The 27333-nt window shown below is 59.2% G+C and overlaps 1 protein-coding gene across 1 annotated transcript; it reads right to left on the bottom strand.

The window, feature by feature from the left end:
* Positions 1–711: 711 nt before the first annotated feature.
* On the bottom strand, positions 712–27333 carry ANO7 (anoctamin 7). The gene is given in 28 exon segments (XM_059927561.1): positions 712–786; positions 852–971; positions 1348–1438; positions 3769–3911; positions 4104–4309; positions 5583–5719; positions 6776–6873; positions 8532–8586; positions 8883–8994; positions 9761–9863; positions 9939–10035; positions 10711–10850; positions 10919–11062; positions 12350–12399; positions 12402–12433; positions 12998–13088; positions 14587–14752; positions 15604–15714; positions 16512–16569; positions 17463–17548; positions 17550–17600; positions 18312–18419; positions 19089–19274; positions 19669–19720; positions 21361–21538; positions 25747–25804; positions 27218–27264; positions 27267–27333. Coding segments are annotated over 28 exon segments (2862 nt in total).

Here is a 27333-nt window from a genome sequence, read left to right as displayed (position 1 = left end):
GCCCCCTCCTCAGAGCGCACCGCCTGGGGCGTCAGGTGGTGCCACAGGAGGAGAGGAGAGGGCGGCTCAGAGGCTGTGGACAGGCTGGAAGGGAAAGGGGCTCAAGATGAGAAGACAGACCTGCAGGCCTTGTGGGGACGGGGATGCAGCGGACGGGGCGGGGGTGGCGAGCAGACTCCCAGCAGGTTGCGCAAGACGCTGCGTGGACAGGGTGGGAAGGGGCGGGGCTGGAGAGGGGACGCCGCCATCGCCATCCGAGGGAGAGCATGTGCGGGGAGCACGGGAGAGAAGACGGAGGACAGGAGATGAGCCTCGCCGAAGGGCCGAGGGGGATGGAAGTGTGAATGGAGCAGCCCTCGGTGGAAGCCACCTCCTGTGCCTGCGAGAGGATGGGGAAGGGTGAGGGGCAGGGGCTGGAAGGACCGGAGCCGTCCTGCCCCAGGGGAGTGAGGAGACAGCACTGGTCCGTGGGGCTGGGCAGGAGCTGCCTGATACCCCCGGGGTCCCCCGGGCACGGCGTGCCCAGCGCTCCAGGTACCACGCTGCAGTTGGCCGGCCGTGGGCGCCACAGCAGGCCGGGGAGGCCTGAGGGGCCAGGAGACGGGCTGTGGCCTCTGAGGGTGGTGAGCCTTTGACTGCTCCGCATCTCCCGCCCGCCCTCCAGGTGGGGCTGCTCTCAGGGCGACCCCTGTGCCTCTGGCTCCTGGCAGCCTAGGCTTGTGGGCCCAGATTCATCTCTGAGCCCAAGGGCTGGTCCTCTTCCGCCCCGTTTGTTCCAAAAAGAACCTGTTTTCAGGAAAGGGCAGAGGAGGCGCGGGACAGCAGCAGAGCACGGGGGGCGGGGCGCTCACCTCGTTCTCGGCCAGCGCCTGCTTGGCCAGGTAGCACTCCCGCTTCACCTTGATCTCCACAGATCCGGGGATGTCAGGCACCAAGAGGTCAAGGACCCGGCCGACGGAGAACGCCATGTGCTGGGAGCAGGGGGCAGGGCACCCTCACCCCTTGGCAAAACAAGTGCCCAGAGTGGCCTTCGTGGGGCCGTATGTGGGCACCTGCTCCCCAGGTGTGGGTTGAGCTGGACAGCAAAAGCATCAGTGCAGAAAGGGAAACTCCTGGAAGAGGCAGAGGCCACAGCGACAGAGACCACCCCCAGCTTCCGCGGGACACTCCGCAGGGCCCAGGGCATTCTGATGTCCACACGGCTGGAGACGGGGGCCAGGCAGAGGACTGTGACCTGACCAAGGTGACACAGCAGTGAGCGCCCTTGGTCACGCCAACCCCTGCGCACCTTGTCCTGGGATTAGGCAAAGTACTGGGGGTGGGGAGTGGGGCCCACCACGCTGGTACCTCACACACGATGATGAAGGCCAGGCGGATGGCCAGAAGATTCCAGTGGGTCCGGGCATGACGTCCATCATCCCCCCTGAAAGCCCGATACCTGCAGGAGACACGGGGCTCAGTGGGGAGCCGGGCTGAGGGTGCCAGATGCACTTCTCAGCTTCTCCTCCTCCTCCCCACCGGCTGGGCTTACCACCGAGGGTGCTGGAAGCAGGGAACGTCCCCACGCAGGCTGCTCGGACAGTACCTTTTGCTGTAACTCTTGGGGTTTCAAAGGGGTGGAGGGGCTGCCTTGGCCCATTCCCCTACCAGACTGAACTGAGCCCCACGGTGGCAAATGCCTCCTCATCCCGCAGATGTGACAACCCAGGACGTCTGTGCTTCTACAGGTGATGTCAACCTACCTGCACCGGGAGAACATGCCATTATGTGAGACCAGCTGCCGGCCCTGCCGGCACTGCCTGCCCGGCCAGCCCCTCTGCTATCCTGAGCACGACGCTGGGCTTTGCTGGCTAGTCCAGATTGAATGGCCATCTTGCCGTCCTTTCACATCCTCCCGTATTTCTGTGTTGTGGTAAGAAAGCATTACCAGGGCCAACTTTGTAGGAAAAGAAAAAAGCCAAAAATCTTGAAAATAAAAATTCCCCAAAGAATGGGCTATACTTTAAGTGGCTAAACGAGACAGGACAGAAGGGACACACCGTGGGAGCTGGAAGACAGTTACGCAGTGCTGAGGCCCAGAAAGACAGACAAACAGGAGAGAGTGCTCAAGACACACGGGGGAATGGAGATGCTCCAACAGCAGAGAAGGTAAGGGAGCCGGAGAAGCACTGCCTGAGGCATAGAGTGCAGTTGTTCCAGAACTAAAGAAAGGCATCACTCTAGACCAGTGGCACCTGCTGAGTCTCAGTGAGAAACATAAATAAACCCTACCATGACAGGTACCTGTTAGAGACACAAATCAAGGAAAATGAGAAAAAAATCTTAAATGCGACGAATGCTTCTAACAAGAAAAGCCAGTGCACGAAAGGGAAATATTTAGAAAGAGCTGAGGGAAAATAACCCTTAACCTAGAATTTTATACCTGCCATTTGAAGGACAAAGTGAACATACTTAAGAGTTTACCAGCCACACCGTTCCTAAAAGTGCCTATTAAAGGATAAACTTCAGGGAGAAGAAAAATGAACTCAGAGGAAAGACAATGCATAAGAAAACACTGTAGCCACAGAAGTTAATGAAATACACCAGAGTTGTGATTAACAAATGACTAAAAGTGTTTTGTCTTCTTCCAGTAGTAAAATTAAAGTCTGAACAATAAAGTTTAGAAGCCTGACCTAATGGGTATGTATAGAACCTTGCTGCAAAATTAATAAAGATTCTGTTTAGGTTCACTTGAAACGTATGCAAAAATCCATTGTGACCAGCAGATCCTAAAGGAAGACTCAACAAGTGTGAGGTTTACATCATATCAACTCTTCAGGCTCTCTGACCTCCATGCAGTTAAACTACAAATGATTTTTTAAAAGTAGCAAAAACAAAACTCTGTGTGTTTGGGAAATTACTTTCCTAAGTGATTCATGGATAAATAGGTAAATCACAATTGAAGTGATGAAATATTTAGAAGTGAAGGATAGACGTATTATCAACACTAGTGGAATGAAGCTTTTAAAAAGTATGTTCAGGGGCTTCCCTGGTGGTGCAGTGGTTAAGAATCCGCCTGCCAATCAGGGGACACGGGTTCGAGCCCTAGTCCGGGAAGATCCCACATGCCGTGGAGCAACTAAGCCTGGGCGCCACAACTCCTGAGCCTGCACTCTGGAGCCCGCGAGCCACAACTACTGAAGCCCGCACGCCTAGAGCCCGTGCTCCACAACAAGAGAAGCCACCGCAATGAGAAGCCCGCGCGCTGCAACGAAGAGTAGCCCCAGCTCGCCACAACTAGAGAAAGCCCACGCACAGCAACAAAGACCCAAAGCAGCCAAAAATCAATAAATTTATAAAAAGTATGTTCAAATAAATTTATAGACACATAATTTGTTTATTAAAACCCAAGAAGTCTGAAATGCGTTAAGGTTTCAACTCCAGAAAATTGATTTTCAAGAGGAAATACACGTACTATATCTGGAAAGAAAATGGGGCCATAACTACAAAACGAGGTCTTAAGAGAATATAAGTTCATGTCGTTACATTCTAAAGCTTAACTGAAACAGTTTTCCGTAAAAACAAATACTAAATACCAAAACTGACTCAAGAAGAACTAGAAAAAGTAAAGAAGCTTGTACCCATGGAAGGAATGGGGTTGGTGATCACGACCCCTCCCGCACGGCAGCACCCCCGGCTGGCGAGGCCCCGGAGGCGGGAAGCGAGGGGCGCGAGGCCCTCCCAGCCCCGCCCCTCCCGGTAGGAGCCCCGCCCCCGGCACCTCCTCACCTGCACGTGCGGTGGGGCGGGGCGGCAAAAGCGGGCGGGGCGCGCGCCAACGTGAAGTTGACGGAGCCGCGCAGGTTGCGGGCGCGGCTCCACTGGTGGTAGGCGCGCGGCGGCAAGTCGGACGAGAAGGCCAGCAGGAAGGCCTGGGCGGCCGGCGAGGCCGCGCGCCCCGCCCCGCCCCGCTCGGCCCCGCTCGGCCCCGCTCGGCCCCGCTCTCCCCGCCCCGCCCCGCCCCGCCCGGCACCGCTCTCCCTCGCGGACACTCCCCGACCCCGGGCGGGCCCCGCTCTCCCCCGCGGACACTCCCCGACCCCGGGCCGGCCCCGCGCGCTCACGTTGCCGATGACCGCCAGGCGGGTGATGGCCGCCAGGATGTGGAACCAGATGCCGATGTCCTGCGCGCACTCGGCCACGGGTCGCCGGCGCTCGCGGCCGAACTTGCGCGCGTCCAGGCGGATCTCCACCCGGTCGTTGAGCAGGGCGAAGAGCGGCGCGAGGAGGCAGGCGGCCACGAAGACGGTGATGAAGCCGGAGTGCAGCACTGCGGGGGTCGGTGGTCGCCGCCAGGCCCTCCGGTAGCCACGGCCCGCCAACCCTGACCCCTGCCCGCCCGGTTGCAGCTGGTGGGAAGGGCCACGCGCGCCTGCGACCAATGGCCGACACCGCCTACCGTAAACCCTTCACCTGCGCCCTTCAGGGGAAGCCCCTGCCTGTGCACAGCAGCCCTGGCCTCTGGCCATTCCTGCTCCTCCTGCCTGTTACTCATCCCGCAGGCTCGGCAGCAGGGCTCCTTCCCTCAGGAAGCCTCCCGGGACTGCTGTCCCCGAGTTGGATGCGTTTCTGGCTGGTCCTGGGCCACCCCATGCTCCCTGAGGTCAGGGACTCTAACAGTCCTCCCCACTGCTTGTCACCCTGTGGACTCGTGGCAGTAGAACCTGCTTCTGATTTTAGGGCTGATTCTAGGAAGGGGCTCCTTGAAAGGGGTTCCTGGCCCTTAGGTAAAATTCCTAGGGAGAGCATGGGGTCCCATTGCCTCTTGCCCAGTGGAGTAGAGACACAGGTCAACCCGGCTCACGCTGTCACGAAACACCGTGTCTCTCCCTCGTGATTCGCCACAGAACGACGCCACTACTGTCCCCCTTTGCTGTGGCTGCCGGGGAGCTCACAGCAATGTGTTGGCTCAGATGCAGCACTTCAGATTGTGCCGTGACTCTCTCCCCTGTTACCAAAGAGAAGGGCCTGGCTGCAGGGGCCGGTGCCCGCATTAGGTGCGGACTCTGGCCTCAAAAACTGCAGTCACCCCATGCGGGGAATGAGCCCCAGGCCTAGGCCTCCACCTGGCAAGGGCACTGGAGGGTCCAGCGAAGAGTGCGGGCATTGAGAAAATGTCTGGACAAAATCAACTCCCCAGAGGTGTAAACTTACCTCTCAGGGGGCCTTTGCCCTCACCCCCAGGGCCGGCTCTCCTGAGTACCCCACTTCTCTCCTCATTTCCTACAGGGGGCTCTGGCCCAGGCTTTCCAGGGCGGGGGGAGATTAAGGCCACTCCAAGAGAGCCCCATCAACTGCCCCAGGTCCTCTTCCAAACCCCAGCGCCCAGGCTGCTGCCACTGCTGCCCTCAGCCAGGCTTTCCTGGGCGCTCCCCACCCTGGCCGCCACAATTCCTGACCTCTGCAGGCCTGGCTCCATCAGGGACCCCTACATCATGTTTCAAGGCAGATGTAGACAGGAATGCTGAGGCTGGAAGCCCCCCTCAGTAGTACGGCTGCCCCTCCCGGCGCACGGTGGCCGCGGCCACCGCCATGGCTCCTACCCATCTCAAGGTGCCCGTCAAAGAGGCCCTGGAAGGGCAGAAGCTCGAAGTCTGCCTGCCTCCCAGGGCACCTGGCCAGCCCTGCCTTCCTCTCCTTGGAGCGGAGCCGGGACCTCTGCCACCAGCCCCCTAGCTCCCTGGAGACAGAAACCCCCAGGACGATGGCCCTGTCCTCCCAAGCCGGGTCCTGGTCGCTCTGCAAGCAAAGGGCAGCAGGAGGAGGAGGGTCTGGGGCCACAGGGCGGGCAGTGCGAGGGTGAGGCCTTTTGCACCTACGGCAGCAGGGGTGGGGGCGAGGGCGGCAGCAGGGGTGGGGGCGAGGGCGTGCCAAGCTCCCCTGCAGAGCCCTCAGGCAAGTCAGCGTCACTCAGAGGAGATGTGGGGGGATTGATTCCTCCCGGAACGGTAAGGAGGCGCCGGGAGCTGTGTCAGGGCTGGGAGGGAGCAGATGAGGACAGTGGGGTGCACGTGCGTGCATGTGTGTCGCTCACTAGCCCAGCTACACCTGCCTGTTGTAATCTTGAATTCCGCTTCGTGGCACCACCTGCCCTGAGAGTCAGGGCCACGCCCACAGAGGGCACGTGGCTTGGCCAAGGTCTGACAGCCACGGTCTCGGGAGCCCGGGAGTGTTGCCAGGGAGCGGCCATCACAGGGAGAGTGGGTGTGTGGGGATGCTGGAGGGCGTCCAGGTTGGGTCCAGCCTCGGGCTGGATAAGAGGCCATGCCTGGACAGGCCATTGCAAGGGCTCTGGCATGGGAGGGGCCCCAGTTGCCTTGATTGGGGCCCCAGTGGTGCCAGTGGGTGGCACTGGGGAGGTGGGAACCCAGTGTCCCCGTTAAGAACGCCCCGGCCCAGCCACAGTGGGCTGCAGACAGGATGGACCGGCATGGATGGGGCAGGGCACAGGAACCCAGGCTTCCTCCCCTCCAAAGCTGGCCCCTGGGCAAGAGAACTCAATAAGCACGTGCCGCAACTACACGGGGTGGAGGCGTCAGAGAGCCTGTGGGGCAGGTGGCTGGGGCCGACCCTCCCCCACAGCACCGGAGTCACTGGGGTCCAGGAGGGGCCGGACCTGCCTTCCCCCCAACCTCTTCTCCCAGCTGGGGCTGGACTGGGGGCTGCGGCCCCAGACACTTCCGGGTCCCACGGTCCCTGGATGCTTCCCAGGGATGGGTTGGGGTGGGTGGCTCACGGGACAAGAATCTCCTGCACATTGTAGATGATCTGCTTGCCCACCATGATGACCAGGAGCTCCTGTGCCAACTCAGTGAGGCAGCCTCCGGCCGCACACTACAGCATCAGGGCTCCAGATTAGCTTGTGGGAGGGACCAGCCTCACGGCTGCCTATCCTTCTCTGTGCCTCGAAGGTGGCCCCTGCCATGCCCTCATCCCCCTTTCAGACATGCCAGGGGCACCTTGAGGACTGCAGAGACCCTCCTTCCCTCCCTCCCCCTTCCTGACCTCATTCAAGCCCCCGCAGTCTTCCCCAGGTCCCGCGGGCGGACTGACACGGGACCACCAGAAGCACGGCTATACGGCAACCCTGGGCTCTTCTGGGAACCCACGTGGGGTCACATGGGGTTGACCCTAGCCTGTGGCTCCAGGGAGGACCCAGGATGCAGGCAGGCCTCACCAATCAGTGACCTGATCAAGCCAGTGAGAGGTGGGCCTGGGGCTTTTATGGGGAGCCTGTGGGACAGCATGCCTTGCACTGGCCACTAAGCTAGAGGGTGTCGTCCTGTGCTCTTGGGATGTCAGCCCACACTGCAGAATGTCTTCCCTACCAGGTGAGGAGAGCCTGCCTAAGGAACCAGCCAATGCTTGGGAAAGCAGTGCAACATTGTTTAAACACCTGGATCCAGCCATACCTGAGTTCACAGAGTCCTGTATTTTCAACAGAGGAGCCGATGAAACTCCACGTTGTGTTGAAACCGTTTTGAGTTGGGAGCTCCTCCCACTGATAACTGATAACAAAGCTGCCTGACTGCTGTACCTCACGTGCAGTCATGCCCTGAGTTGTGGTCCCACCTGCCCTGTCCCTGGAAAGCCCCTCCCCTCTCATGCGAAAATGGAGAGTGTCCCTTGGGGGGCAGCCACTTTGCAGGCAGCTGTCGGGTTGGGTCACAGCCCAGACCCGTGGGAAGTTGCTCTTCTCCCTCCTGCATCAGGGAGAAGAGGGTCTTTCAGGTGAGGTGCTCCACAGGAGCTGTTGGACTCCCACCCGGGTCCCCTTGGCCCAGCCTAGAGGCCACCTGTGGACTGTTCAAGACACCCACTCATGCTGCTTCGTGGTGCGCTTGGCCCCCAGCCAGTAAGGAACCACATGCACATTTTGAGGGATTTTCTACAGTGTCTCAGAGGGCGTGGGGCACGGTTGAGCTCACAAGCCCACAGTGGTGACCCCCCCTCAAGTACTCGTGGGTGCACCTCCTTCTGCACAGCCCCTGCCCCTTGCATGCTTCCCAGGGTGACACCCACACCCATTACTTGAGTCCGGGTCTTTGCCTGGGGGTCTGCTCTGGGGGAACCCACCCTACAGTGATTCTTCATCCTGCACAAACCAGCTTCCACTTTCTGGAAAAACAGGTTCACCCTGGGTCTCAAAGCTGCTGGGCTGTGCAGGTGAGCCTGCTTGTGCTTGGGGGGTGGGGCGAGGGGGCGCCTTGGGGAGAAGCCCCGTGAGGGTCGCCAGCCTCTGCACCCCCCATGTGCCAGCCGAGCTCGTGGCCGCGAAAGCGGCTCACGGTCCATCCCTGTGACTGGAGCTCGGCTCAGGTGTGAATCGGGTGCCATCGGGGACACGCGGATTGTGAGTGTTCCGTGGACGGCTGTCCCGAGTGGGGTCTGGGGAGGGGCAGAGCGGTGCGCAGGGGTTGGCGGGGCGGGGGCAGAAGAGCGGCTGACGGAAGGCGAAGGGAGCGCACAAGGCGGGGTCCTCGCGCGCTCACCTCCTCGCTGCGGACCCCAGGCGAGGTGTGGCAGTTGCCCGGGTGGCCCACGAACCTGGGGGAGAACCATGCCTCTGCTCCCGCGGCCGCCTGCAGCCCACCTGGCGGAAGCACGAGGGGCACCGCGAGCCGGACCCCTGCGCCGCCCCCGCCTTCCCCGCGTGTCTGGAGCCCACAGTGGGCGGGGCGAGGGCGGGACCGACGTGTGTGGCGCGGCCGGGCCGCGGGTGGCGGGGCGGGGCCGAGAGCGATGGGGGTGTGGCCGGATGGGGGCGTGGCCAGCTGGGCGTGGTCGGTGTGGGCGTGGCCGGGGCGCGGCCGGGCAGGGGGCGGCGGGTGCCGCGCGCTGACCTGCCCTTGAAGAAGGCGATGTAGATGGGCGAGGAGTAGAAGTTGACGAACTGGAAGATGAACACCTTGAGGGTGAAGGCGTCCTCGAACTTGGTCTGCGTCCGGTGCGTCTCTGCGGCACAGCGAGCGCCTGTCGTCAGCACCTCACCGGCGCAGGAAGTGAGGAAAGGGCCGCGTCGCCCGGGTCTTTTAAAGAAATTCATTCAAGAAGGGGGCCAAGTGTGGCGTTTCTAACTGTAAAACCATCTAAAAGCGTTAGGTTGGTAAAAGAAGAGCTGGGGCAAGTGACAGTAAAAAGTAACATGATGCGGCTCAGGAAAGCGGACTGGGGCACCGGTCTGGGGGCTGGGCGAGAGGGCGCCCAGCAAGCAGGTGCCGAGGTGGAGGTGGGGCCGGAGCGGGACACACAGCCCCACCGTTGCAGGAACGTTACCGGTGGCTCCCCGAGGGCCCTGTCCCTGGACCCTCACCTGGAGCCTCTCCCCGGGCCGCCTGCCCACCCCCCTTTCTCTCCGCGGCACTCTGGGCCCGCACCGGCCTCTCTCGCTGTGCGCTGACCTCTGTCCCTCTCCTAGACCAGGACTGCAACTTGTGCAATGTGTGGAACGGATGGATTTGTCCTTAGGAAATGGAAGGGGGTCAGAGAAAGGGGGGAGAGGCAGGCAGAGACGGGCAAGGATTCCTGCCGATGCGGGGCGAGGCCTGGGGTGCCCCCCTCTCCCCCCACCGAGGCCCTGCTCACTGCCATTTAAGGGACCTTGGGGGGAGGATGCGGCACGTCCCACCCGTGCCTCATTCAGATATGACAAAAGTCATGTTCTGATTCGGTCCAGCAGGGCTGGGTCCCTGGTCAGCACCCCGCCGGCCTCGGCACTCACCCCATTTCGTCAGGACGCAGGCCAGGGCCACGTAGACCTTGGAGAGGCTGAGGATGAAGACAAGGTTAACCGTGGACCGCATGAGGCTGGCGACGCGTGACGCCTGATAGGAGATGGCAGGGTGACGGAGGGGTCATCAGAGCCCACCACCTGCCCAGCAGGAGCAGTGGAAGCTCACCCAGGCTGCGAGGGGGGTGTTGTCTGGCCTGGACACGGTGACGGCCATGATGGCCCGGTGCAGGACGATGGACACCAGGCACATGACCACCACGGCCGCCCGTGGGGCAGCCAGGTGCTTGAGCCCCGCTGCTGCAGCCCTGGCACCCCAGCGCCCTCAAGCCACACCCCCCACGGCAGCTCCGTCGCTGCTCCCACTCCTAGACCAGGCTGTGCTCCCTGCCCCTTCTTGGTGGGGTTGCTGGGCAGTGGGGGGGTGGCAGGCAGGGAGAGGTGGGGGAGGGCAGTCATTGAGAATTAGAGGGTGGCTGACCTCCGGCTGTCAGAGGGGCCTCTGTGCATTGTTGTCAGCCCCAGGTGCTCAAGACCCATTCCTCCTACTCCCCTCGTACTTGGGAATTCCTTGACATCTAAGGGGGTCAGTTAGGAAGCCCCTCTGACTGGAAGACAAGACAGGGTGAGGTGGACCCCTGTGCTGGGATTCCCCCCCCCCCCCCACGCCGCCGCCATGCTTGAAAGATGCCCTGGGCCCACAGCCATGCGGGAAACCTTCCCAGAGCCCCCTGCCCGACACACACCTCTTACAGATCCCCTAGCTTGGCCCCTCCCTGGAACCCAGGTACACGGGGGCCTTTCTGAGGACATCGAGGGTCTTGTGGGTCCCAGAGGAAGCATCAGGCCCCAGCCCCAAGGCAGGAAGGGGTATGCAGCTGCCCCATGAGGCTCAGGAGGACAGAGGCATGATGGGGGGCGGACGGCAGCGGAGACCCCTCACCATCGTCATGACCACCGCGGAGCCGGCCAGTACCCGGTGCAGGCGGCTTCTCTTGGGGAAGTAGGGCTCACCCTCACCGGCGATGGGGTTCACAGCTGTTGTGGGAGCAGAGGCGGCAGACTGGGGCCTTGGCCGCTCCTGGAGGGGAGCCGGTGCTTAGCGGGGGTGCGCGCTCAGGGAGCGGCCTCTGTCGGGGGACGACCCACCTCGATGTCCTCGTAGTCGGAGCAGCCCCAGCGGCAGGCCAGCGTGGAGCTCTTCCGCTCCCAGAACTCCCGGAGCGGCATGGCCCACAGCGCCATGAACAAGCTGAAGAAGACAGTGCCGCCGTGGTCGAAGAAACGGCCAGCCTGCGGCGGGGGCGTGCGGTTCACGCGTGCTTGGGACTGGTGGTCCTTCACTCCCTTCTGTCCCTCCCTTTAGGAAAGGCCACGCCTGTCCTATGTGTGCCCATCAGTGTATTCTAGAGGCAGTGACTCGTCTCCTAGTGCACAGGGAGGGAGGAAGGTCGCCCCAGGAGGGCCCACGCCCAGAGTCTCACCGTACCCAGGTTAGATAATTTAGATGAGATTGGGACTTAGAGTTGATGCTGCAGTGGGTGAGACTCCAGGGACACTGGGTTGGGGGTGAATGTATTTTGCACATGGGATGGACATAAAATTTTGGGGGCCAGAGGGTGGACTGTAGTGAATTGAACTGTGGCCCCCATAAGATATGTCCACCTGGAACCTCAGAATATAGCCTTACTTGGAAAAAAGGGCTTTGCATGTGTAATCAGGGTAAGGGTCTCCAGATGAGAGCACCCTGGATTAGGGGGAGGGCCTAAAACCAATGACAAATCCCTATAAGAGAAGGGGAGACAGACACAGAGACACACAGAGGGAGAGGCCATGTGAAGACGGAGGCAGAGATGGGAGAGATGCAGCCTCAGCCAGTGAACAGTGGGATTCCTGGCAGCCACCAGAAACCAGGACAGAGGCCCAGAGCCAGTTCTCCAGAGGGAACCAGCCCTGCTAACCCTTCCATACTGGACTCTGGCCTTCAAAACTGTGAGAAAATCAATTTGTTGTTTTAAACCCCCCGTTTGTGGTAATTTGTCACAGCAGCCCTAGGAAACTGGTACAGATGGATTCCCAGCAGTGTGTCAAAGGTATCTCTGTCTGTGGGTCCTTCCTGGGCACCAGGGCTCGAGGCCCAGGGAGTATGGGATGCCGGTGAAGCCGCTGTTCCCACGGAAAAGCTGACACACCCTGGAAGTGTGCGGGCTGACGGGACCCAGAGGGCTTGAGGACCCCAAGGAGCCCCTCGCCCCGGCCTCTTGAATTCTGCTCAGTCCGGCTGTGCCTGAGAACTTCAGGGTTTATCTGCTCGGGGGTCCTCCAGTTGACCTTCTTGGCCAGCCGTACATAATAACAGCAATAACAGTAAAGGCTCCAGATGGACGTCTGCTGGTGCAGGCTCTCTGCTGAGTGCTGCGAGGGGGGCGCCAGTCGCAGTTCCAGCCCAGTGGGGACCTTGCCGCCGGGTTACGTAACTCACAGAGGGCTCTGCCTTAGGTGGTGACCGAGCTGGGCTTACGGGCGGGGCGGGGCCAGAACCCAGGGGGCTGCCTTCCTCGCCTCACCTGCCCCTCGTACCTGGACCAGGGCACAGGCGCCGGAGAGCAGCCAGAAGGGGCAGTCCAGGGCTCGAAGCTGTCCCCACTGCCGCACAGCTCCTGCCTTCCGGGCGGGGAGGGCAGATGTGGGGGCTGGGGAGGCGGCCCTCCCCCAGCCCCACCCTCTTGCCCTCTCCTTCCCCACACTGTCTTTGCCAGGCCCAGCATTTCTTTTAAAAAATGTATGCAATGATAATTTTGGAGATAACGTTTTGAAATTTCAGCTCCATAATAGGATAAAACCCAAGTCCAGTTATTTATTTATTGTAAGAAAAGTTTACACTATTGTAAGAAACAAGGACGAGTGCCAATAAAATTAACCTGGGATCACCCTGCCCACCTGTGTCCACCTGGGAGCACACCTGCCCACCTGTGTCCACCTGGGAGCATCCTGCCCACCTGCCAGCCTTCCAGCCACGCTCGCGGGCAGGGCCCTCCGTGACATCTGCCAGCCTTCCAGCCGCGCTCGCGGGCAGGGCCTCCGTGACATCCTTAAGGCAGGGGTGTGCTCAGTGCTCACCTCTACCCCCAGCTCTGCACAGGGCCTGGCACCTGGGGGTCCCTCTGACCACACACCCACCTCAGGAGGCAAGGGGCAGGCCTGGGAGCTGAGGGGAGAGGACACTACCTGGGTGCGTCTGAGGACACCATGAGACAGCCCACCAGGGACACCAGTGTGCCCGCCCCCGCCGCTGGCACAAGCCAGCCTGTGTAGAGACCTGCAGGGGGACGCCGGGGTCAGCTGTCAGGGCCCGGGCGGGGAAACCCTGGCAGTTGGCTGTGGGTGGCCTGGGTACCCAGCGCAGGGCTGAGCCCCAGGTGGGGGTCTACACAGCCGCACATCCTCTGGGGACCACATGCAGCCAGCAGGGGTGGGGGCCTTCTAGGAAGCTGTGAGGGGACCGGTCCTCAGGGAGGAACCCCCTGGCAGCTCTGGGCACAGCTCCGCCCTCCTCGCCCCACCCGGGACTCTGGACCACCCCATGTTGACCTCGGCACCTGACCCCCCAGGGCTCCAGCCCACTGTGCTTCCCGCCTCCCGGACACCCCTTTCCTGAGCCCCATTCACCTCCAGCCAACATGCCCAGGATGGGTGTCCCCTCCTTGAGAGGCACATCACCCACCGGACTCCAGTCCTGGGTGACTGGGGGTCATTGTGGATGCCTCCGGCTCTGCACCCCACCCCACCGTGGCCAGGCCCCTCAGTCACCCCCAAGCCCTCAAGTGTGCACCCTGTCTGCCTCTCACGGGTCAAGCCCAGATCCACCCCAGCCTGGTGTCCTGTCTGCCCTGCGTGGGCCAGAGTGACCTCTGTAAAATGCAAGTCTGTCCAGGACCGAGACGAGGACCCCACCTGTCGTGCCCCCCATGGCCCTGCGGTCTGGCCTTGCCCTCCTGGGGCCCCGGCTCTCCTTGGCCCCGAGATGGAGCTGCGGGTCCTTCACATGTGGGCTGTGCCTTGGGCGCCAACGCTCTGGCCACAGCCACACCCCCGCCCCATCCGGGTCCCCAGTGGCTATGGGTGGCCTCTCCTCGTGTCACCCGAGGCCGGTACACTCCACAAGGGCAGGAACCGCCGCCCTGCTCAGCACCCCAGCACTGCTCGCCATCTTGACAGACGTGTGCATGCGTGATTGAGGGCAGGCGCATCGTCTTTGGGGCGAGAAAGTACTTCACAAGGTTGGAGTGCAGGACGGGGGGGTGGGCGGGGCGAGACTGTGCTGGGCGGGGGTGGGGGGCATGAGCCCATGAGGAGAGCAAGACCTGGGGCCGCCCGGGACAGACAGCTATCCCCAGGGTGCCAGCCTGCCTGGAGGAGGTGAGAGGGCGGCTCTCCCTGGACCCCGGGCAGGGGCGACCTCCGCCAGGTCAGGAGTTCCTGGGGTGGCCCAGGGCTTCCCAGGACGTGTCTGGCGGGCCAGGGACATTGGGGGCTGGAGTCGAAAGGGGGCCCTGGCTTGCAGAAGGGGGTTCCCGGTCCCTCACCAGCGCATGGGGGGTCCCAGAACAGTCCCAGTGCTGGGTTACGTTATGGGGCCAGGTGGTGGGGCAGGGGCGGGGCTCAGCCAGGGAGCGCTGGCCTAGGAGGGGTCAGCATGGCCGGTGGCTGAGCCCCCGGCCCAGCGCCCCTCTTGGGGGCACCCATTAGCAAACTGTTACCCTGAAGACCAAGCTGGGGTCCCAGGAGGCCCCGAGGGCGGTGGGCACGAGATTCACTGAGCCGGGCGAAGTAGAAGGCCACCTTCTCCCCGAAGTACCTGCGCACGTGGTCCAGAGGCTGGTACTTGTGCCACTGGCGCCAGCGGGCCCAGGACTGGAGCCGGACCTGCCGCTGGGTGAGGCCCAGGGCCCGTGGGCCCTCTGGGGGTGTCGTCAAGGGGCCCTGGGGATGAGAAGCGGTCGGGCGGGGAGGATCCAGGCTGGTCTGGGCACCCTCCCCCAGCCCGGCACTAGTCTAGGTGTGGGGGGCCTCAGGGCAGGGCGAGACCCACAGGTGGCCCCTGGCCCAGCATGGGCACACGGCAGACCAACCCCAGGATGCAGGGTTGCTGCTCGAGGGCAAAAGAATCACTTTGGGGGCTGGGGGTCCAGGAAGGCCTCTCTGAGGAGGGGACATCTGTGCTGAGCCCCTCGGCCTGGGGTCCGAGTCCAGGGCAGAGGAAGGGCCTGGAGGGGTGGCCCTGGGAGGAGCCAGTGACCGTGGTCCAGAGCGGGCTCCGCGTCTCTGGGTGAGGGTTCTGCCGACCCCGTGCCGTGCAGCCCTGGCCAGCAGGGAGAGCGAGGCCCCCCGAGCGTGACGGAGCAGGCCTGAGTGCCCAGGCACTTCCCGTGCACATCCACATTCACCCCCTCGGTGGCTTCCCGGGACCGACTGTGCCCCAGTCACACAGCAGTGGGTGCGGGACTGACCTGGGGCCCTGAGGCCCCGCTGCCCGTTCGTGCGGCTCTGGGGGCCTCATGGGGAGTAAACAGCCTCCTGACCCACGCAGTGGGCATTTTGTCAAGGGTGACGGTAAGGCTGACCGAGTCCGGTACGGTGGCAGCTGGCGTGGTGAGCACATTCCTCCCCACCCCGGTCTTGTGAGGGGCTCGGTGACCTCCCCATCCCCCCGAGAGAGAAGCTGCTCGGGGAGACGACAGGCCGCAGCGGGACCTGGGGTCCTCGTCATCCAGAAACTCCCCACCGGCGGCAGCCTGACCACCCCGCCCCGCCCCTCCAGCCCCCGGACTCACGTCGTGCAGGGGGAAGGCTGTGCTGAAGGCCCCCTCCCCCAGCAGCTGGTCGGTCCCAAACAGGCGTTTCCTCTCGTGGCCGTACGGGGTCTTGGCCAGGATCTCGAACAGCTGGGGGTGGCAGGGATGGCACTGGTCACCTGTCATGGGATGGCAGGGCAGGGACACCCGGGCCCTCCCGTCTTGGGGCTGAGCCCACAGACAGCCTCCCGAGGCCTCCTGGCGACGATGGCGAGGGTACACCCAGCTCTTCCTCGTGTCACCGGCTCACACAGCCCCCAAGGGTGGCGATCGTTCTCACGCTTGGTAGATGGGAGACCTTGGCTGGGACGCTCGGCTCCTGGGAGTCGAGTCTGGATGTGAACCCACGCCCTGGCTAAGCGCAGCCCGCCCTGGGCCCTCGCTCTGGGCCGGAGTCAGCTTCCACCTGGAGGCCTGTGTCGGGCGCGGCCCAGCCCCTGCTGGGCAGCCCACGTGGCCTGTGCCCTTCGGGTGTCAGCAGCCGGTTCCTGTCCCAGCCCCTCCCTCACCATAGGCCAGGCGCTGCCCATGCGTCTCAGGGACGCTCAGCCTCTGGTCGGCTCTGCCCGTGGTTCCCGTCCTCACTGACCAACTGGACTCACACCTGCCCAGTCCCCGTGGTCTTGGCAAGTCCCACAGGTCCTTGAAGGTGGTACCCATTCGGGGCCCTGGGGGGCCCTGAATGGCATGGAGCAGGGCCCCAGCTGTGCTCCCCTTGTGCAGTGAGGTGGGGGCAGCCTCCAAGCATCCAGCGCCCCCCGGGACCTCATCCCTCTGGTCAGGACAAAGGCGAGCCTTCCTGTGTCCGCAGAGACCTCTGCTGCCTGCTGGGGGCCGGGAGGTCTGGGGCCACAGGCCTCTCAGAGCTGGGTCAGGACCCCACCCACAATCTGGTGCCTGTAGGTGATGGGGAAGAAGGTGGCCTGGTTCTCACTCCCGAGGAACCTGTGGGCGCAGAGTCAGAACTCGGGTGCCTGCGCCTCAGCCAGGCCTCAGGGAGTGACCACCGCCACCGGGCAGCATGGGCAGCTCCCGTTTGGGCCTTTTCCTTTCCTGAGGGTACGGCAGGACATCACAGAAATCCCCCCAGGGTGGGGGACAGTGGACTGCACTTGGGCAGAGGAGACCACGGACATCTGCATCCCCTGAAGCTCCAAACTCGGGACCAGAGGCCTCTGGGTGGTGTCTGGTGGTAGCCTGTGTGGACAGGTGGTTGACCAGAGGGCCCTCCCTGGGACACCAGAACGTTGGGGATTCCCTGTGTGGGGACACGTGTGAGTGAGGCTGAATCCCCCCACCAGCCCGGGAAGGAGGTGTCCTCAGCATGGGGTTTTCTGGTGCTGGCCACCCACACGGGTCCCCCCAGGCCTGGACACTGCCCTAAACTGCCTGCTGGGTGTGTGGCTGTGTGACCTGCTTTGGGCAGTAAAATGTGAATGGAAGAAGGGATCCAGGAGCCAGTGTGGACTGACCGCTTGCATTTTCTGTGTGAGATGGAGCCTGCACCCGCCTGGGCCCCAGGACACCACGGACCCTGCCCACCCACCACGGACATGGAGCTGAGCAGGAAGTGGACCTTCACGTCCAGCCACTGAGGTTTGGGGGATGCTTGTTCCGCAGCACAACCTGCCTACCTGACTGATACATACGACATGTAGATAATGCAGACATGCACGAAAGCTCACCCACCTGAGACTCCCAGGCCCTGGGTGAAAACCTCTGGGAAGCAGAGAGTTTAGGGAAAGAGCAGCAGGTTTTGGTTCACTCATTCGTTGATTCTTTCATCCATCCCAGGGCCCTGTGTGAGGCTGTCTGGCAGAGTGGTGGGGCCATCTTACCTGGACAGATTGCTCACTTTGAACTGGCAAGAGTAAGACTTGGGGGGCATGTCGGGCACGTCCTCCAGCAGGATGTTGGGGACCCCACAGCCACTCCAGCAGGCTGGCTGCCCAGTTGGAGGCCTGGTCGGGCAACTCCTGGAAGGAATTGTCAGTTGCCCCTCCCCGTCCTGAGGGGACGCGGACACCAGGCGGTGGGGTGTGGGCGTGTGGGTTTGCAAACCAGGCACCCGGGCTCCCGCCCTCCCCCGGCTCTGCTGTGGGCCCTGCGGAAAGACCAGGCGAGCCCCTTCCCCTCTCCGGGCCTCAGGCTCCAGGGCTGCTCTGCTGGTCAATTTGAGGCCCAGAGCCTCTCACAGCAAGGAGGGCAAGAGGGTGGTGGCACATCTCTTTTTCCACCCGCACACCATGACGGTCCCAGGCAGCCCACAGACTGGGCAGTAGAGCAGCCCCCAGGCCTGTCAACCGGAGGTCAACTGGGAGCCACTGCCCCTGCACCCTGTGCCCCTGCCTGCAGGGCTGGCCCTCAGCAGGGGGCCTGGTGGGGGTCCAGCCTCGAGGGGGGCCCAGATGGCCCGCTCAGAGCCTTGGCTGCCGCACGCGCTGCCCGCCCCTCCCCTGAGCCCACCGTGGGGGCACCACCCCTCACCCGACTTGGCCACAAGGCTTCTAGGAGCACCGTGGAATTGGTGGGGGGGGGGGGTGGCAGGGACCCTCCGGGACACGGAGTGGGGAGCCCCCAGGGCTGTCAGCACTGCTGGCTGCCCCCGGGAACTGGGGTGCCATCACGAGCGATCCTGGCTGTGGGGCGCCTCCAGGCCCTCTCTGCCCCCCGCGCGCCCTGGGTACCTGCAGGGGCAGCTTCAGACCCAGGTCCTCCGCGTAACAGCGGAGCACAGCCCAAGGGGCGCTGAAGAGGAGGTAGCGCACCACGCTGTCCTCGTCCTGGACGTCTCGCTGCCGGAACGGGGGGCTCTGTGAGAGCCTGGGGTGCAGCATGCGTGTACACGTGTGTGCGTGTGGCATGTGCGGTCATCTTTATGCGCGTGTGTGCACACGTGTGCGTGCGTGTTTTGTGGGTGCACGGGTGTGTGCCGTGTCTGTGTGCGTGTGCATTCACACTCTTAGGAAAAGATGCATTTCTGTAGCCATGGTAACAGCTCACCAGCGCCGCTTTAAACCTATTTGATAGAAGGCAGCTTACCTCTGTGGACCTGCCTCTGTGGACCTGCCTCTGTGGACCTGTGGAAGCCGGCAGAGGGGCCGCTCCTGTTTGGAAGCCAGCCAAGCAGCGCCAGACTGTCACCGCGAGGCCGCCACCTGGCTGTCCTGACCTCCATGGGCAAGAAACTCTTCAGACAACGAACGCCCGTCTGGGCCTTCGACAAGCCACTGGGCATCTGTGTATGTTATGCACGTACAACAGAGGTGTGCACACCTGGGGTGTGTACACATGGGTGGGCCTGGCCGTGTGTCTGTGTGCAGGCGCGTGCCAGGCTCTCCTGGAGCCGGAGCTGGGGACTTTCAGTTCCAGGGCCCAGCGTCTCTGTCCCAGGGCCTGGCGTCTCTGCTGAGTGCACCTGCTTTCCCGAACTGCCCTCTTCAGTGGCTCTCAGCCCTCGCTACCATATCACAGCCATCGGGATCCCCGAAAGGCCAGAAGCCCAGGGGGCAGGCATGGGCCTCCCCAGCTGGCTGTGACGTGGGCTGAGAGCTGAGGGCCACCATCCGGACTGAAGGCTGAGGGCGCTTTGGGCAGCGTGTGGCTTTGGGCAGCGTGGTCCCCACGCCCAAGGAGGACGCAGCCCAGTTCTGGAGGAAGGTTTGGCAAAGTCATGTGACCACACCTGTGAGCCACACCGTTTCCATCGTACAGGGCAGCTTTGCAGCCCCTCCCTGCACCAGGCTGTCAAGTGGATCCAAACCCGGAAGGGGAGGGGTCTTGGCCCCAATCCCACGGTGTGTATGTCTGCCAACTCTTAAGGCAGCTCTGGAAGGGAGCGCAGCCGGCTGTGGGCCGGGGAGGGCAGGCAGCGAGGGCGGCAGGGGGTCCCTTCATGCCTGAAGGACAGGAAACAGAACACGAGGTGGAGGGAAAGCCGTGTGGTCGAAACCAACCAGGACACCGTGATGCTGGGACAGCCAGGCCGACAGCGGAAGGGGTTTGCCACGCATGGAAGCAACAAGGAGGAAGCGTCCAGGATACAAGCACCAGCACCCATGAGAAAATGCGCCCAGCATTGCTATTGGTGGACGGCCTGATAGCAAAAGGTGCAAAAGACACGAAAAGACCGTTCGCAGTACTGGAAGCACAAAGAGCCCATAAACATGCAAAAAATGCTCCATCTCTTTAGGAATCAGGGAAAATGTGAATTAAAACTGCAGCGAGACACCACTGTACACCCACCAGGTTGTAAGAATTGACAACACCAGGTGTTGAGGGCAGTTCCCGCTGTCGGCAGTACAACGTGCCTGGGGACTCGTGTGGCCCTGCACCGCGCCAGCGACCCTACCCTTAGGAGACGGCCCCGCGAGGGCACGGCACAGGTGCACACGAGAGCATGTACAGCAGCCGATCTTCATAATCGCCCCAAACTGGGAAGAAGTCAAGTGTCTGTACACACAAGGACAGAGAGGAAGACAGTGGCTTCTCCACAGCAAGGACAGTGGCCAAGTGGCAGCTGTACCAGCGATGCAGGCGAGCCTCGTGAACACTATGTCAGGAGTGACACTGAGTCCTTCCATCAAGTTCAAACAGACAAAACCAAGCTGTATTGTTTGGTGACATGAAATGGGGGCAAAAGTGATTAAAAAAAAAAAACCCCAGAAGAATGTGATTAACATAAAATTCAGGATTGGTTACTCTGATGGCAGAGGCTGTCCCTGGGGAACAGAGGAAGCCGGTAGGAAAAGAGGGTGGAGGGTGCGGGAGACCGAGGGGATCTAAGTGATACCAACTGTTATAACCGACCTACTGCATGTGAAAGGACTTCTTCAGCTGTTCAATTCTATAAAAACACAGTTATGATTACAAATGTCACCCCTAGACAAAAGCTTTAACGTTGGAGGTGGGACAGATGAACGGAAGGTGGCTTCTGAGCTTTCAGGTGGCCTGAGGGCTTTGGCCTCCTGCGATGGGTGGATATTATACTGGCCTGTGGTTAATGGTCCCATGGGGTGCTCGCTGAAGGGTGAGGCCACCAGCAGGACCTTGGGGCTTGATTTGTTCCAAGCCTCGGGACACCATGCCCTCAGGTCTTGTGGGGCAAGGTCACTGAACGCATGCTGAGCCTGGGGCTCCCCAGCCACCCTACGTACCTGGTCCACAGGTGCGGGACGCCCAGGCTCCCGGTGGGCAGTAGGAGCTAGGCACCGGCTGCTCCTCTGTGTCTCCCTCCCAGGCCCTCCCTGGTCCTCGTGGGGGTGAGAGGGCTCAGGAGAGCTTCCGGGACAGCCCTGCATTGGACCACGGGGGAAACTGAGCCCTGGAGAGGGGCTGGGGTCTGCCCTCTGGCTCCCCTGTGGCCCCCATCCCTGCAGAGTGAGCCCCAAACTCCTCAGGAGTCTATGTGGGTCTTGAAGGACGCTGAGAGTGGGTCACATCGGCCTTAGCTCCCTGCCGTAGAGACTGTAAAAGCCGGACAAAGCATAGGAAGCAGTGGATGCCGGGCTAAGGCCCTCGAGAGAAGGGAAGCATTCGCTTCATCTCTCTCCCTAATGGCGTTTTCCACGCTGCAGGGCAGGGCCACAGAGTCCAGAGGGAGCAGAGGCATTGCCGGGTGAGGGGCGGGGGTCACAATCAGGGGCTGCTAAGGGGCCTTGGGCTTGAGGGGAGATGCGTGGAGAGGATGGAGACACAGGTCTGTGAGGAGATCCGGGGGTCCTTGGAGCTGCTGACTCGTTCACGCCCAGAGGCGGCTGCTGCAGGCTGATGGCTAACAGAGACTCAGGAAGCACAGAGCTGGAGCTCCAGCCACACAGGGAGGAGGGAGACTGTCGGCCACTCTGGCTTTCCAGCTGAGCCTCCTGGGCGATACCACAGGGCTGAGGACTGCACCTTCGGGATGAGCGCAGAACTGAAGCGGGCCGGAGCTGACACCTGAAACCAAGCTCAGGCCCATCAAGGTGACCTGCCAGTAATTGGACCACCTGCCAGAACAAAGCTCAACACTGTACAGGAAGGTGACAGAGTCAACAGAGACCCAGAGGTGAACCATACGGTGGAGCTAGCAGAAAAGGCGTAAAATAATGACAGTTATTAAGTTAAAAGAGAAAAAAAGGGTAAAGAATGGACACAATTGTCCGATTAACAACTGGAGTATTTTGAGAGAGAATTAGAATCTATGAAAAGGAATCAAATGAACATTCTGAAATAGCAAAGCAGAGACTTCCCTGGTGGTCCGGTGGTTAAGACTCCACGCTTCCACTGCAGGAGGTGCTAGTTCGATCCTTGGTTGGGGAACTAATAAGATCCCGCATGCCGTGTGGTGCAGCCAAAAATAAAAAATAAAATAAAATAAAATAGCAAAACACAGCATATGAAATTAAGAACTCATTGGACGTGTTTAATAGTAGACTAGACTCAACAGAAGACAGAATTGCTGAACTTAAGGACAGACCAGTAGAAAAAATGGAGTTCAGAGCAAAAAGAATGGCACGAACAGAACAGGGTACAAAAAGGATAGGGTCATGGTCAAAGGCCCAACAGACTGTAATCTGAGAACCAGGAGAGAGTAGGAAAGAAGCAATCTTTGAACAAGAATGTTCAAGAATTTCCAAATCTGATGAAATAAATCAGTTCAAAGATTCAAAAAGCTCAGTGAGCTCCAAACAGGATTAAAAAACTAGGAAATCATTGTACAACATACCTTTGCTGTATTAAAGATAAAGAGAAATCTTAAAAGCAGCAAGAAAAAAAAACCATATTATTTTCAGGGGAAAAATAATAAAACAGGCACATGATTTCTCAACTGAAACAACGGAGGCCAAAAAACAATGGAATGGTATCTTTAAAGGGTAGGGGAAAATACTGCAAACTAAAATTCTTTATCCAGTGGAAATGTTCTTCAGAAATGAAGGTTAAGTGAAGATATTCTCAGACAATCAAAATCTGAGAGATTTAGTCCCAGACACATGCTCTACAGGAAATACTAAAGGGAATTCTTCAGGCTGAAGGGAATACTCAGGTGCAAGTGCAGAAGTGCAAGAACGAATGAACAGACCAAGAGGATAAATAAACAGGTAAATGTAAAAGTAAAACTCTCTCTATTTACAGATGGCATGATCTTGTGTATAGAAAATCCAAAAGAAGTCACTACAAACGCTATTAGAACTAATAACAGGTTTGGCAAGTTTGCAGGATACAAAATTAACATACAAAACAACTGTATTTCTATACACTAGCAATAAGCAAGCTGAAAATAAAACAAAGAAAAACAATTCCATTTATAACAGCTCCCCCCAAAATAACCTGAACAAATTTAACAACAAAAAAAGTGTAAGATGTATACACTGAAAAGTACCAAATATTGTTGAAATAAGTTGAAGAAGCACTAACTAGATAAATGCAAAAATATCCCATGTGCATGAATGAGAGGACTTAACATTGTGAAGACAGCAATACTCCCCAGACTGATCTACAGATTCAACACAGTCCCTATCAAAATCTTAGCTGACTTTTTTTTTTTTTTTGCAGAAATTGACAAGTTTAAAATTCATATGGAAACACGTGAGACCCAGAATAGCCTAAACAATGTAGAAAAAGGAGAACAAAATTTTAGGACTCACAATTTTTGATTTCAAAACTCACTACAAAGATAGGATAATCAAGACAGAGTAGCACCAGCATAAGGACAGACATATAGATCAATGGAATATATTTGAGATTTCGAAAATAAACCCATATATTTTATTGTCATTTTTTAAAACAAAGAGGCCAACAATTCAATGGGAAAAGAATAGTGATTTCAACAAATGATGCTGGGACAAGTGAATTTTCACAAGCAAAAGAATGAATTTGGACCCTTACTTCACACCATATACAAAAATTAACTCAAAGTGGAGTTAAGATGGTAAATTAATAAAATATCTATACCTCAATTAAAAAAAAAAAAGAAAAGAATGGGATGTGTTTGTATGTACTGATGTGAAGAGCTTTCTAAAATTTTGTGAAGAACAAAAAACAACAGCAGAAATCTATCTACTTTTAAAACATCTACATAAGTGTGTGTATGTGTAAAAAAAAAAAAAAGATAAGTTAAAGATCACAGACCTAAGGTTTTTTTTGTTTTGTTCTCAGTTTTTTTTTTTGGCCACACCACGCAGCTTGTGGGATCTCAGTTCCCCGAACAGGGATTGAACCCAGGCCCTCGGAAGTGAGAGCGCAGAGTCCTAACTGCTAGACCGCCAGGGAATTCCCCAGACCTAAGTATAAGGACTAAAATGATAAAACTTTTTAGGAAAAAACATAGTTGTAAGTCTTAATGACCTGGTTTAGGCAATGATTTCTTAGATACGACACCAAAAGCAAGGCAATAAAAGAGAAGATTGGTAAGATGGTCTTCATCAAAATTAAAGACCTATCTGCTTCAAAGCACATCATCAAGAAAGTGAAAAAGGCAACCCATAGACTGGGAGAAAAAATATGTATGCAAATCATATATCTATTAAGGGACTTGTATCCAGAACATAAAAGAACTTTTACAATTCAATGATAAAAAGACAAACAACCCAATTTTTAAAAAAAATAAATTTATTTATTTATTTATTTTTGGCTGCGTTGGGTCCTCGTTGCTGCATGTGGGCTTTCTCTAGTTGTGGTGCACGGGGGCTACTCTTCATTGCGGTGCGCGGGCTTCTCATTGTGGTGGCTTTTCTTGCTGCGAAGCATGGGCTCTAGGTGCACGGGCTTCAGTAGTTGCAGCACGTGGGCTCAGTAGCTGTGGCTCGAGGGCTCTCGAGTGCAGGCTCAGTAGTTGTGGCGCACGGGCTTAGTTGCTCCACAGCACGTGGGATCTTCCTGGACTAGGGCTCGAACCCGTGTCCCCTGCCTTGGCAGGTGGATTCTTAACCACTGCGCCACCAGGGAAGTCCCACAACCCAATTTTTAAATGGGCAAAGAGTTTGAATAGACGTTTCTCTAGAGAAGACATACAGATTGGCAATAACCCTATGAAAACATGCTCAGTACCATCAGTCATTAGGGGAATACAAATCAAAACCACAGTGACATACCGCCCAACAGCCACTAGGACAACTGTAATACCAAGACAGACAATAAGACGTGTTGGATGGAATGTGGAGAAATTGGAACCTCATTCATTGCTAGTGGTTTGTAAAATGGCGCAGTCACTTTGGAAAACAGTTTGACGGTTCCTCAGAATGTTAAACATCGAGTTACCATATGACCTGGAAATTCCACTCAGTGGTATACGCCCCCGCACCCCCAATGAACACTTACATTAACACAAAATCTTGTACGTGATCTCATTGCTCCATGAATCACAATAACCCCCAACATGGAAACAACACAAATGTTTGTCATCACTACTTTCAGGTATAAACTTAGAAGTGGGATTGCCGGATCATACGGTCATTCTGTGTTTAATTTTTTGAGGAACCGCCATACCGTTCTCCACCGCAGCTGCGCCATTTCACCTTCCCGGCAGCAGGGCACGAGGGTTCGTTTCTCCACGGCCTCCCCGGCACTTGTTTTCTGTTTTGTTGTTGTCGTTTAACCATCCTAACGGGTGCGAGGTTAGGGCATCTACTTTTAGCACGGGTCTTTCCGGTGCTGCGTGGAGAACAGGGTTGGCAGGTGGGCACTGGGAGCCCAGGTGGGCACTGGTGCAGAACTCAGGGGAGATTACGGTGGCTCGGGGCAGACAGGAGCCGCGGGGCAGGGAGTGAGGAGAAGTGGATCCGATCCACTTTGAAGGTAGAGAAAGCGTGGGGCACAGGAGAGCAGGGTCTGAGGTGACTTGGAGTTTGTCCCGAGGCCAAAGCAGGAGGGAGGCGGTCGCCCGCTCTGCCCTCGAGCCCTCTCCAGCTCCCCCCATCAGTAGGGACCCCCTTTCCTGCTGTGTGCTGTTCACCCCACCCTCCGGCACAGCGGCTGGCACCAGAGCTGGCTCCAGAGATGGTGCTGGGCGAGCGAGGGGAGGCCTGGCTCCTGAGGACGGTGACCCGGGCCCCGTCCTCCCACTGCCACCCCTGGGCGCCCCATCTGTGTCCCCAGCCCCAGTACCAACATAGGCACGGCTGGCAGATGCTGGGAGGGGCTCACCGATCCAGGGCTTGGCGGGGCTTCCCACCCTGCTGGTGGCCGCCTGGCGTCCAGCTGGCTGGAAGGAAGGGGGAGGGGTGGCAGCTTCTGACCACGTGGCCAGAGGGGCTCACGGCACAGGTGCATCCGGGGGAGAGGCCAGCCCCGGGCCTCTCCAGCCTCTCCGGGGGCTTCCACGGGCCACTGAGCACCTGGGCTGTGGGCAGCACGGGCAGGACCCGGGGCGCCCACCGTGCTGGCCTCCAGAGGCTGGAGAAGAGCTGGACGGCCCCTAAGTGCCCTTCGGATAGGCCAGAGGTGGTCACGGCGCCCAGAGGGTGGAATCCTTCTGCGTTTCTAGATGTTCCAGGTGAGTGTTTCCCCCGAGGCTGTGTTTTGGGGCAGCAGGAAGGGAGGCACCTGTGTCCACTCTCAGGCCGCGGGGGCGGGGGTGGAGGGCAGCAGCTGGAGGTTTGAGGCCCCGGAGGACCAGGGAAGAGGAACCTCCCTGGCGAGGACTCCCGGGTCTGGGACCCGGAATCTTCCCCAACAGCCTCACTTGGGGTGTCTGTGGCCCCCCAGGGACAGGGGTGGGAACCCTAGAGATGGACTTGGACAAAGGGGGCCCACAACAGGCTGCCCGGAGGGAGTCTCCTGCAGGCCCCAGGAGGTGCGTTCTTCTCCAGGTTTGACCCGGGGACAAAGGTTGAACATGAGTGAGCCTGAGGCTGGGCTGAGGCCCTCAGGATCCTTGGGGCCTCACAGAGTGGCTGACCTGGGCCCCGGTGGGCCGGGTGTTCTCACCCAAGCACACTTTATCAAAAGCGTCTGTACTCACCTGGGCCCAGGGTGACCTAACCCGAACCCCGTCACTAATTGTGGTCCTAACTCTAACCCTAACCTTAACCTAAGTCCTACCCTACGAATAACCTCACGCACACAGAGCGCTGAGCCTCACCCTCACCTAGCCATCTGAAGCGCACCCACGCTCGGACCCTGACCCTAATCCTAAAGCCCATCTCCGCCCTCTGGGGGTGAGGGCGTTCCCTCCCTGTCACTTCTGTGTTCTGATAAATTGGCAAATGCAGAATGAAGCAGACACAACCCAACAAGCACCCACGATCTCTACCCAGACCCAGCACTGGCCACCTCTGCCGTGCTTACGGTTCCGTTTTTAGGCAATTGCATCACCCTGGTGCGTTGCTCTGTGTCCCCTTCCTTCCCCCCTCGCTGGGGGCCCCCCGGCCCCGCCCAGCCTGTCCTGAGGGGTTTCTGCTCATCCCTCAAGGGTTAAGGGCACCTCCCTCTTCCCTTCGCTGAGGCAGGGGAGGGTTTGGGGGGTCGCTGGGGGACGCAGGAGGGAAGACACAGTTGGCGTGCATCCAACCCACCAAGGGCTTGGGGCTGTTGTCTCCCGGGTCCCTGCGTCCACCTCCTAAATCGAGAGCAGACTGAGCCCGGACCCGGGGAGGGGAGGATGGGGAGGAGTTGCCTCTGAGGCGTTGGCTGTGCTCCCGTAAGAGTCCCCCGTCTCTGCCCCGGGGCCACGTCGATCAGGACGGCACTGTCCTCTTCCCGGGCCCGTCCTGCAGCATCGCGCTCCTGCAT

The sequence above is a fragment of the Balaenoptera ricei genome, chromosome 7 (assembly GCF_028023285.1).
Source record: "Balaenoptera ricei isolate mBalRic1 chromosome 7, mBalRic1.hap2, whole genome shotgun sequence".
Lineage (NCBI taxonomy): Eukaryota > Metazoa > Chordata > Mammalia > Artiodactyla > Balaenopteridae > Balaenoptera > Balaenoptera ricei.
This window is presented reverse-complemented; position numbering and strand designations above follow the sequence as displayed.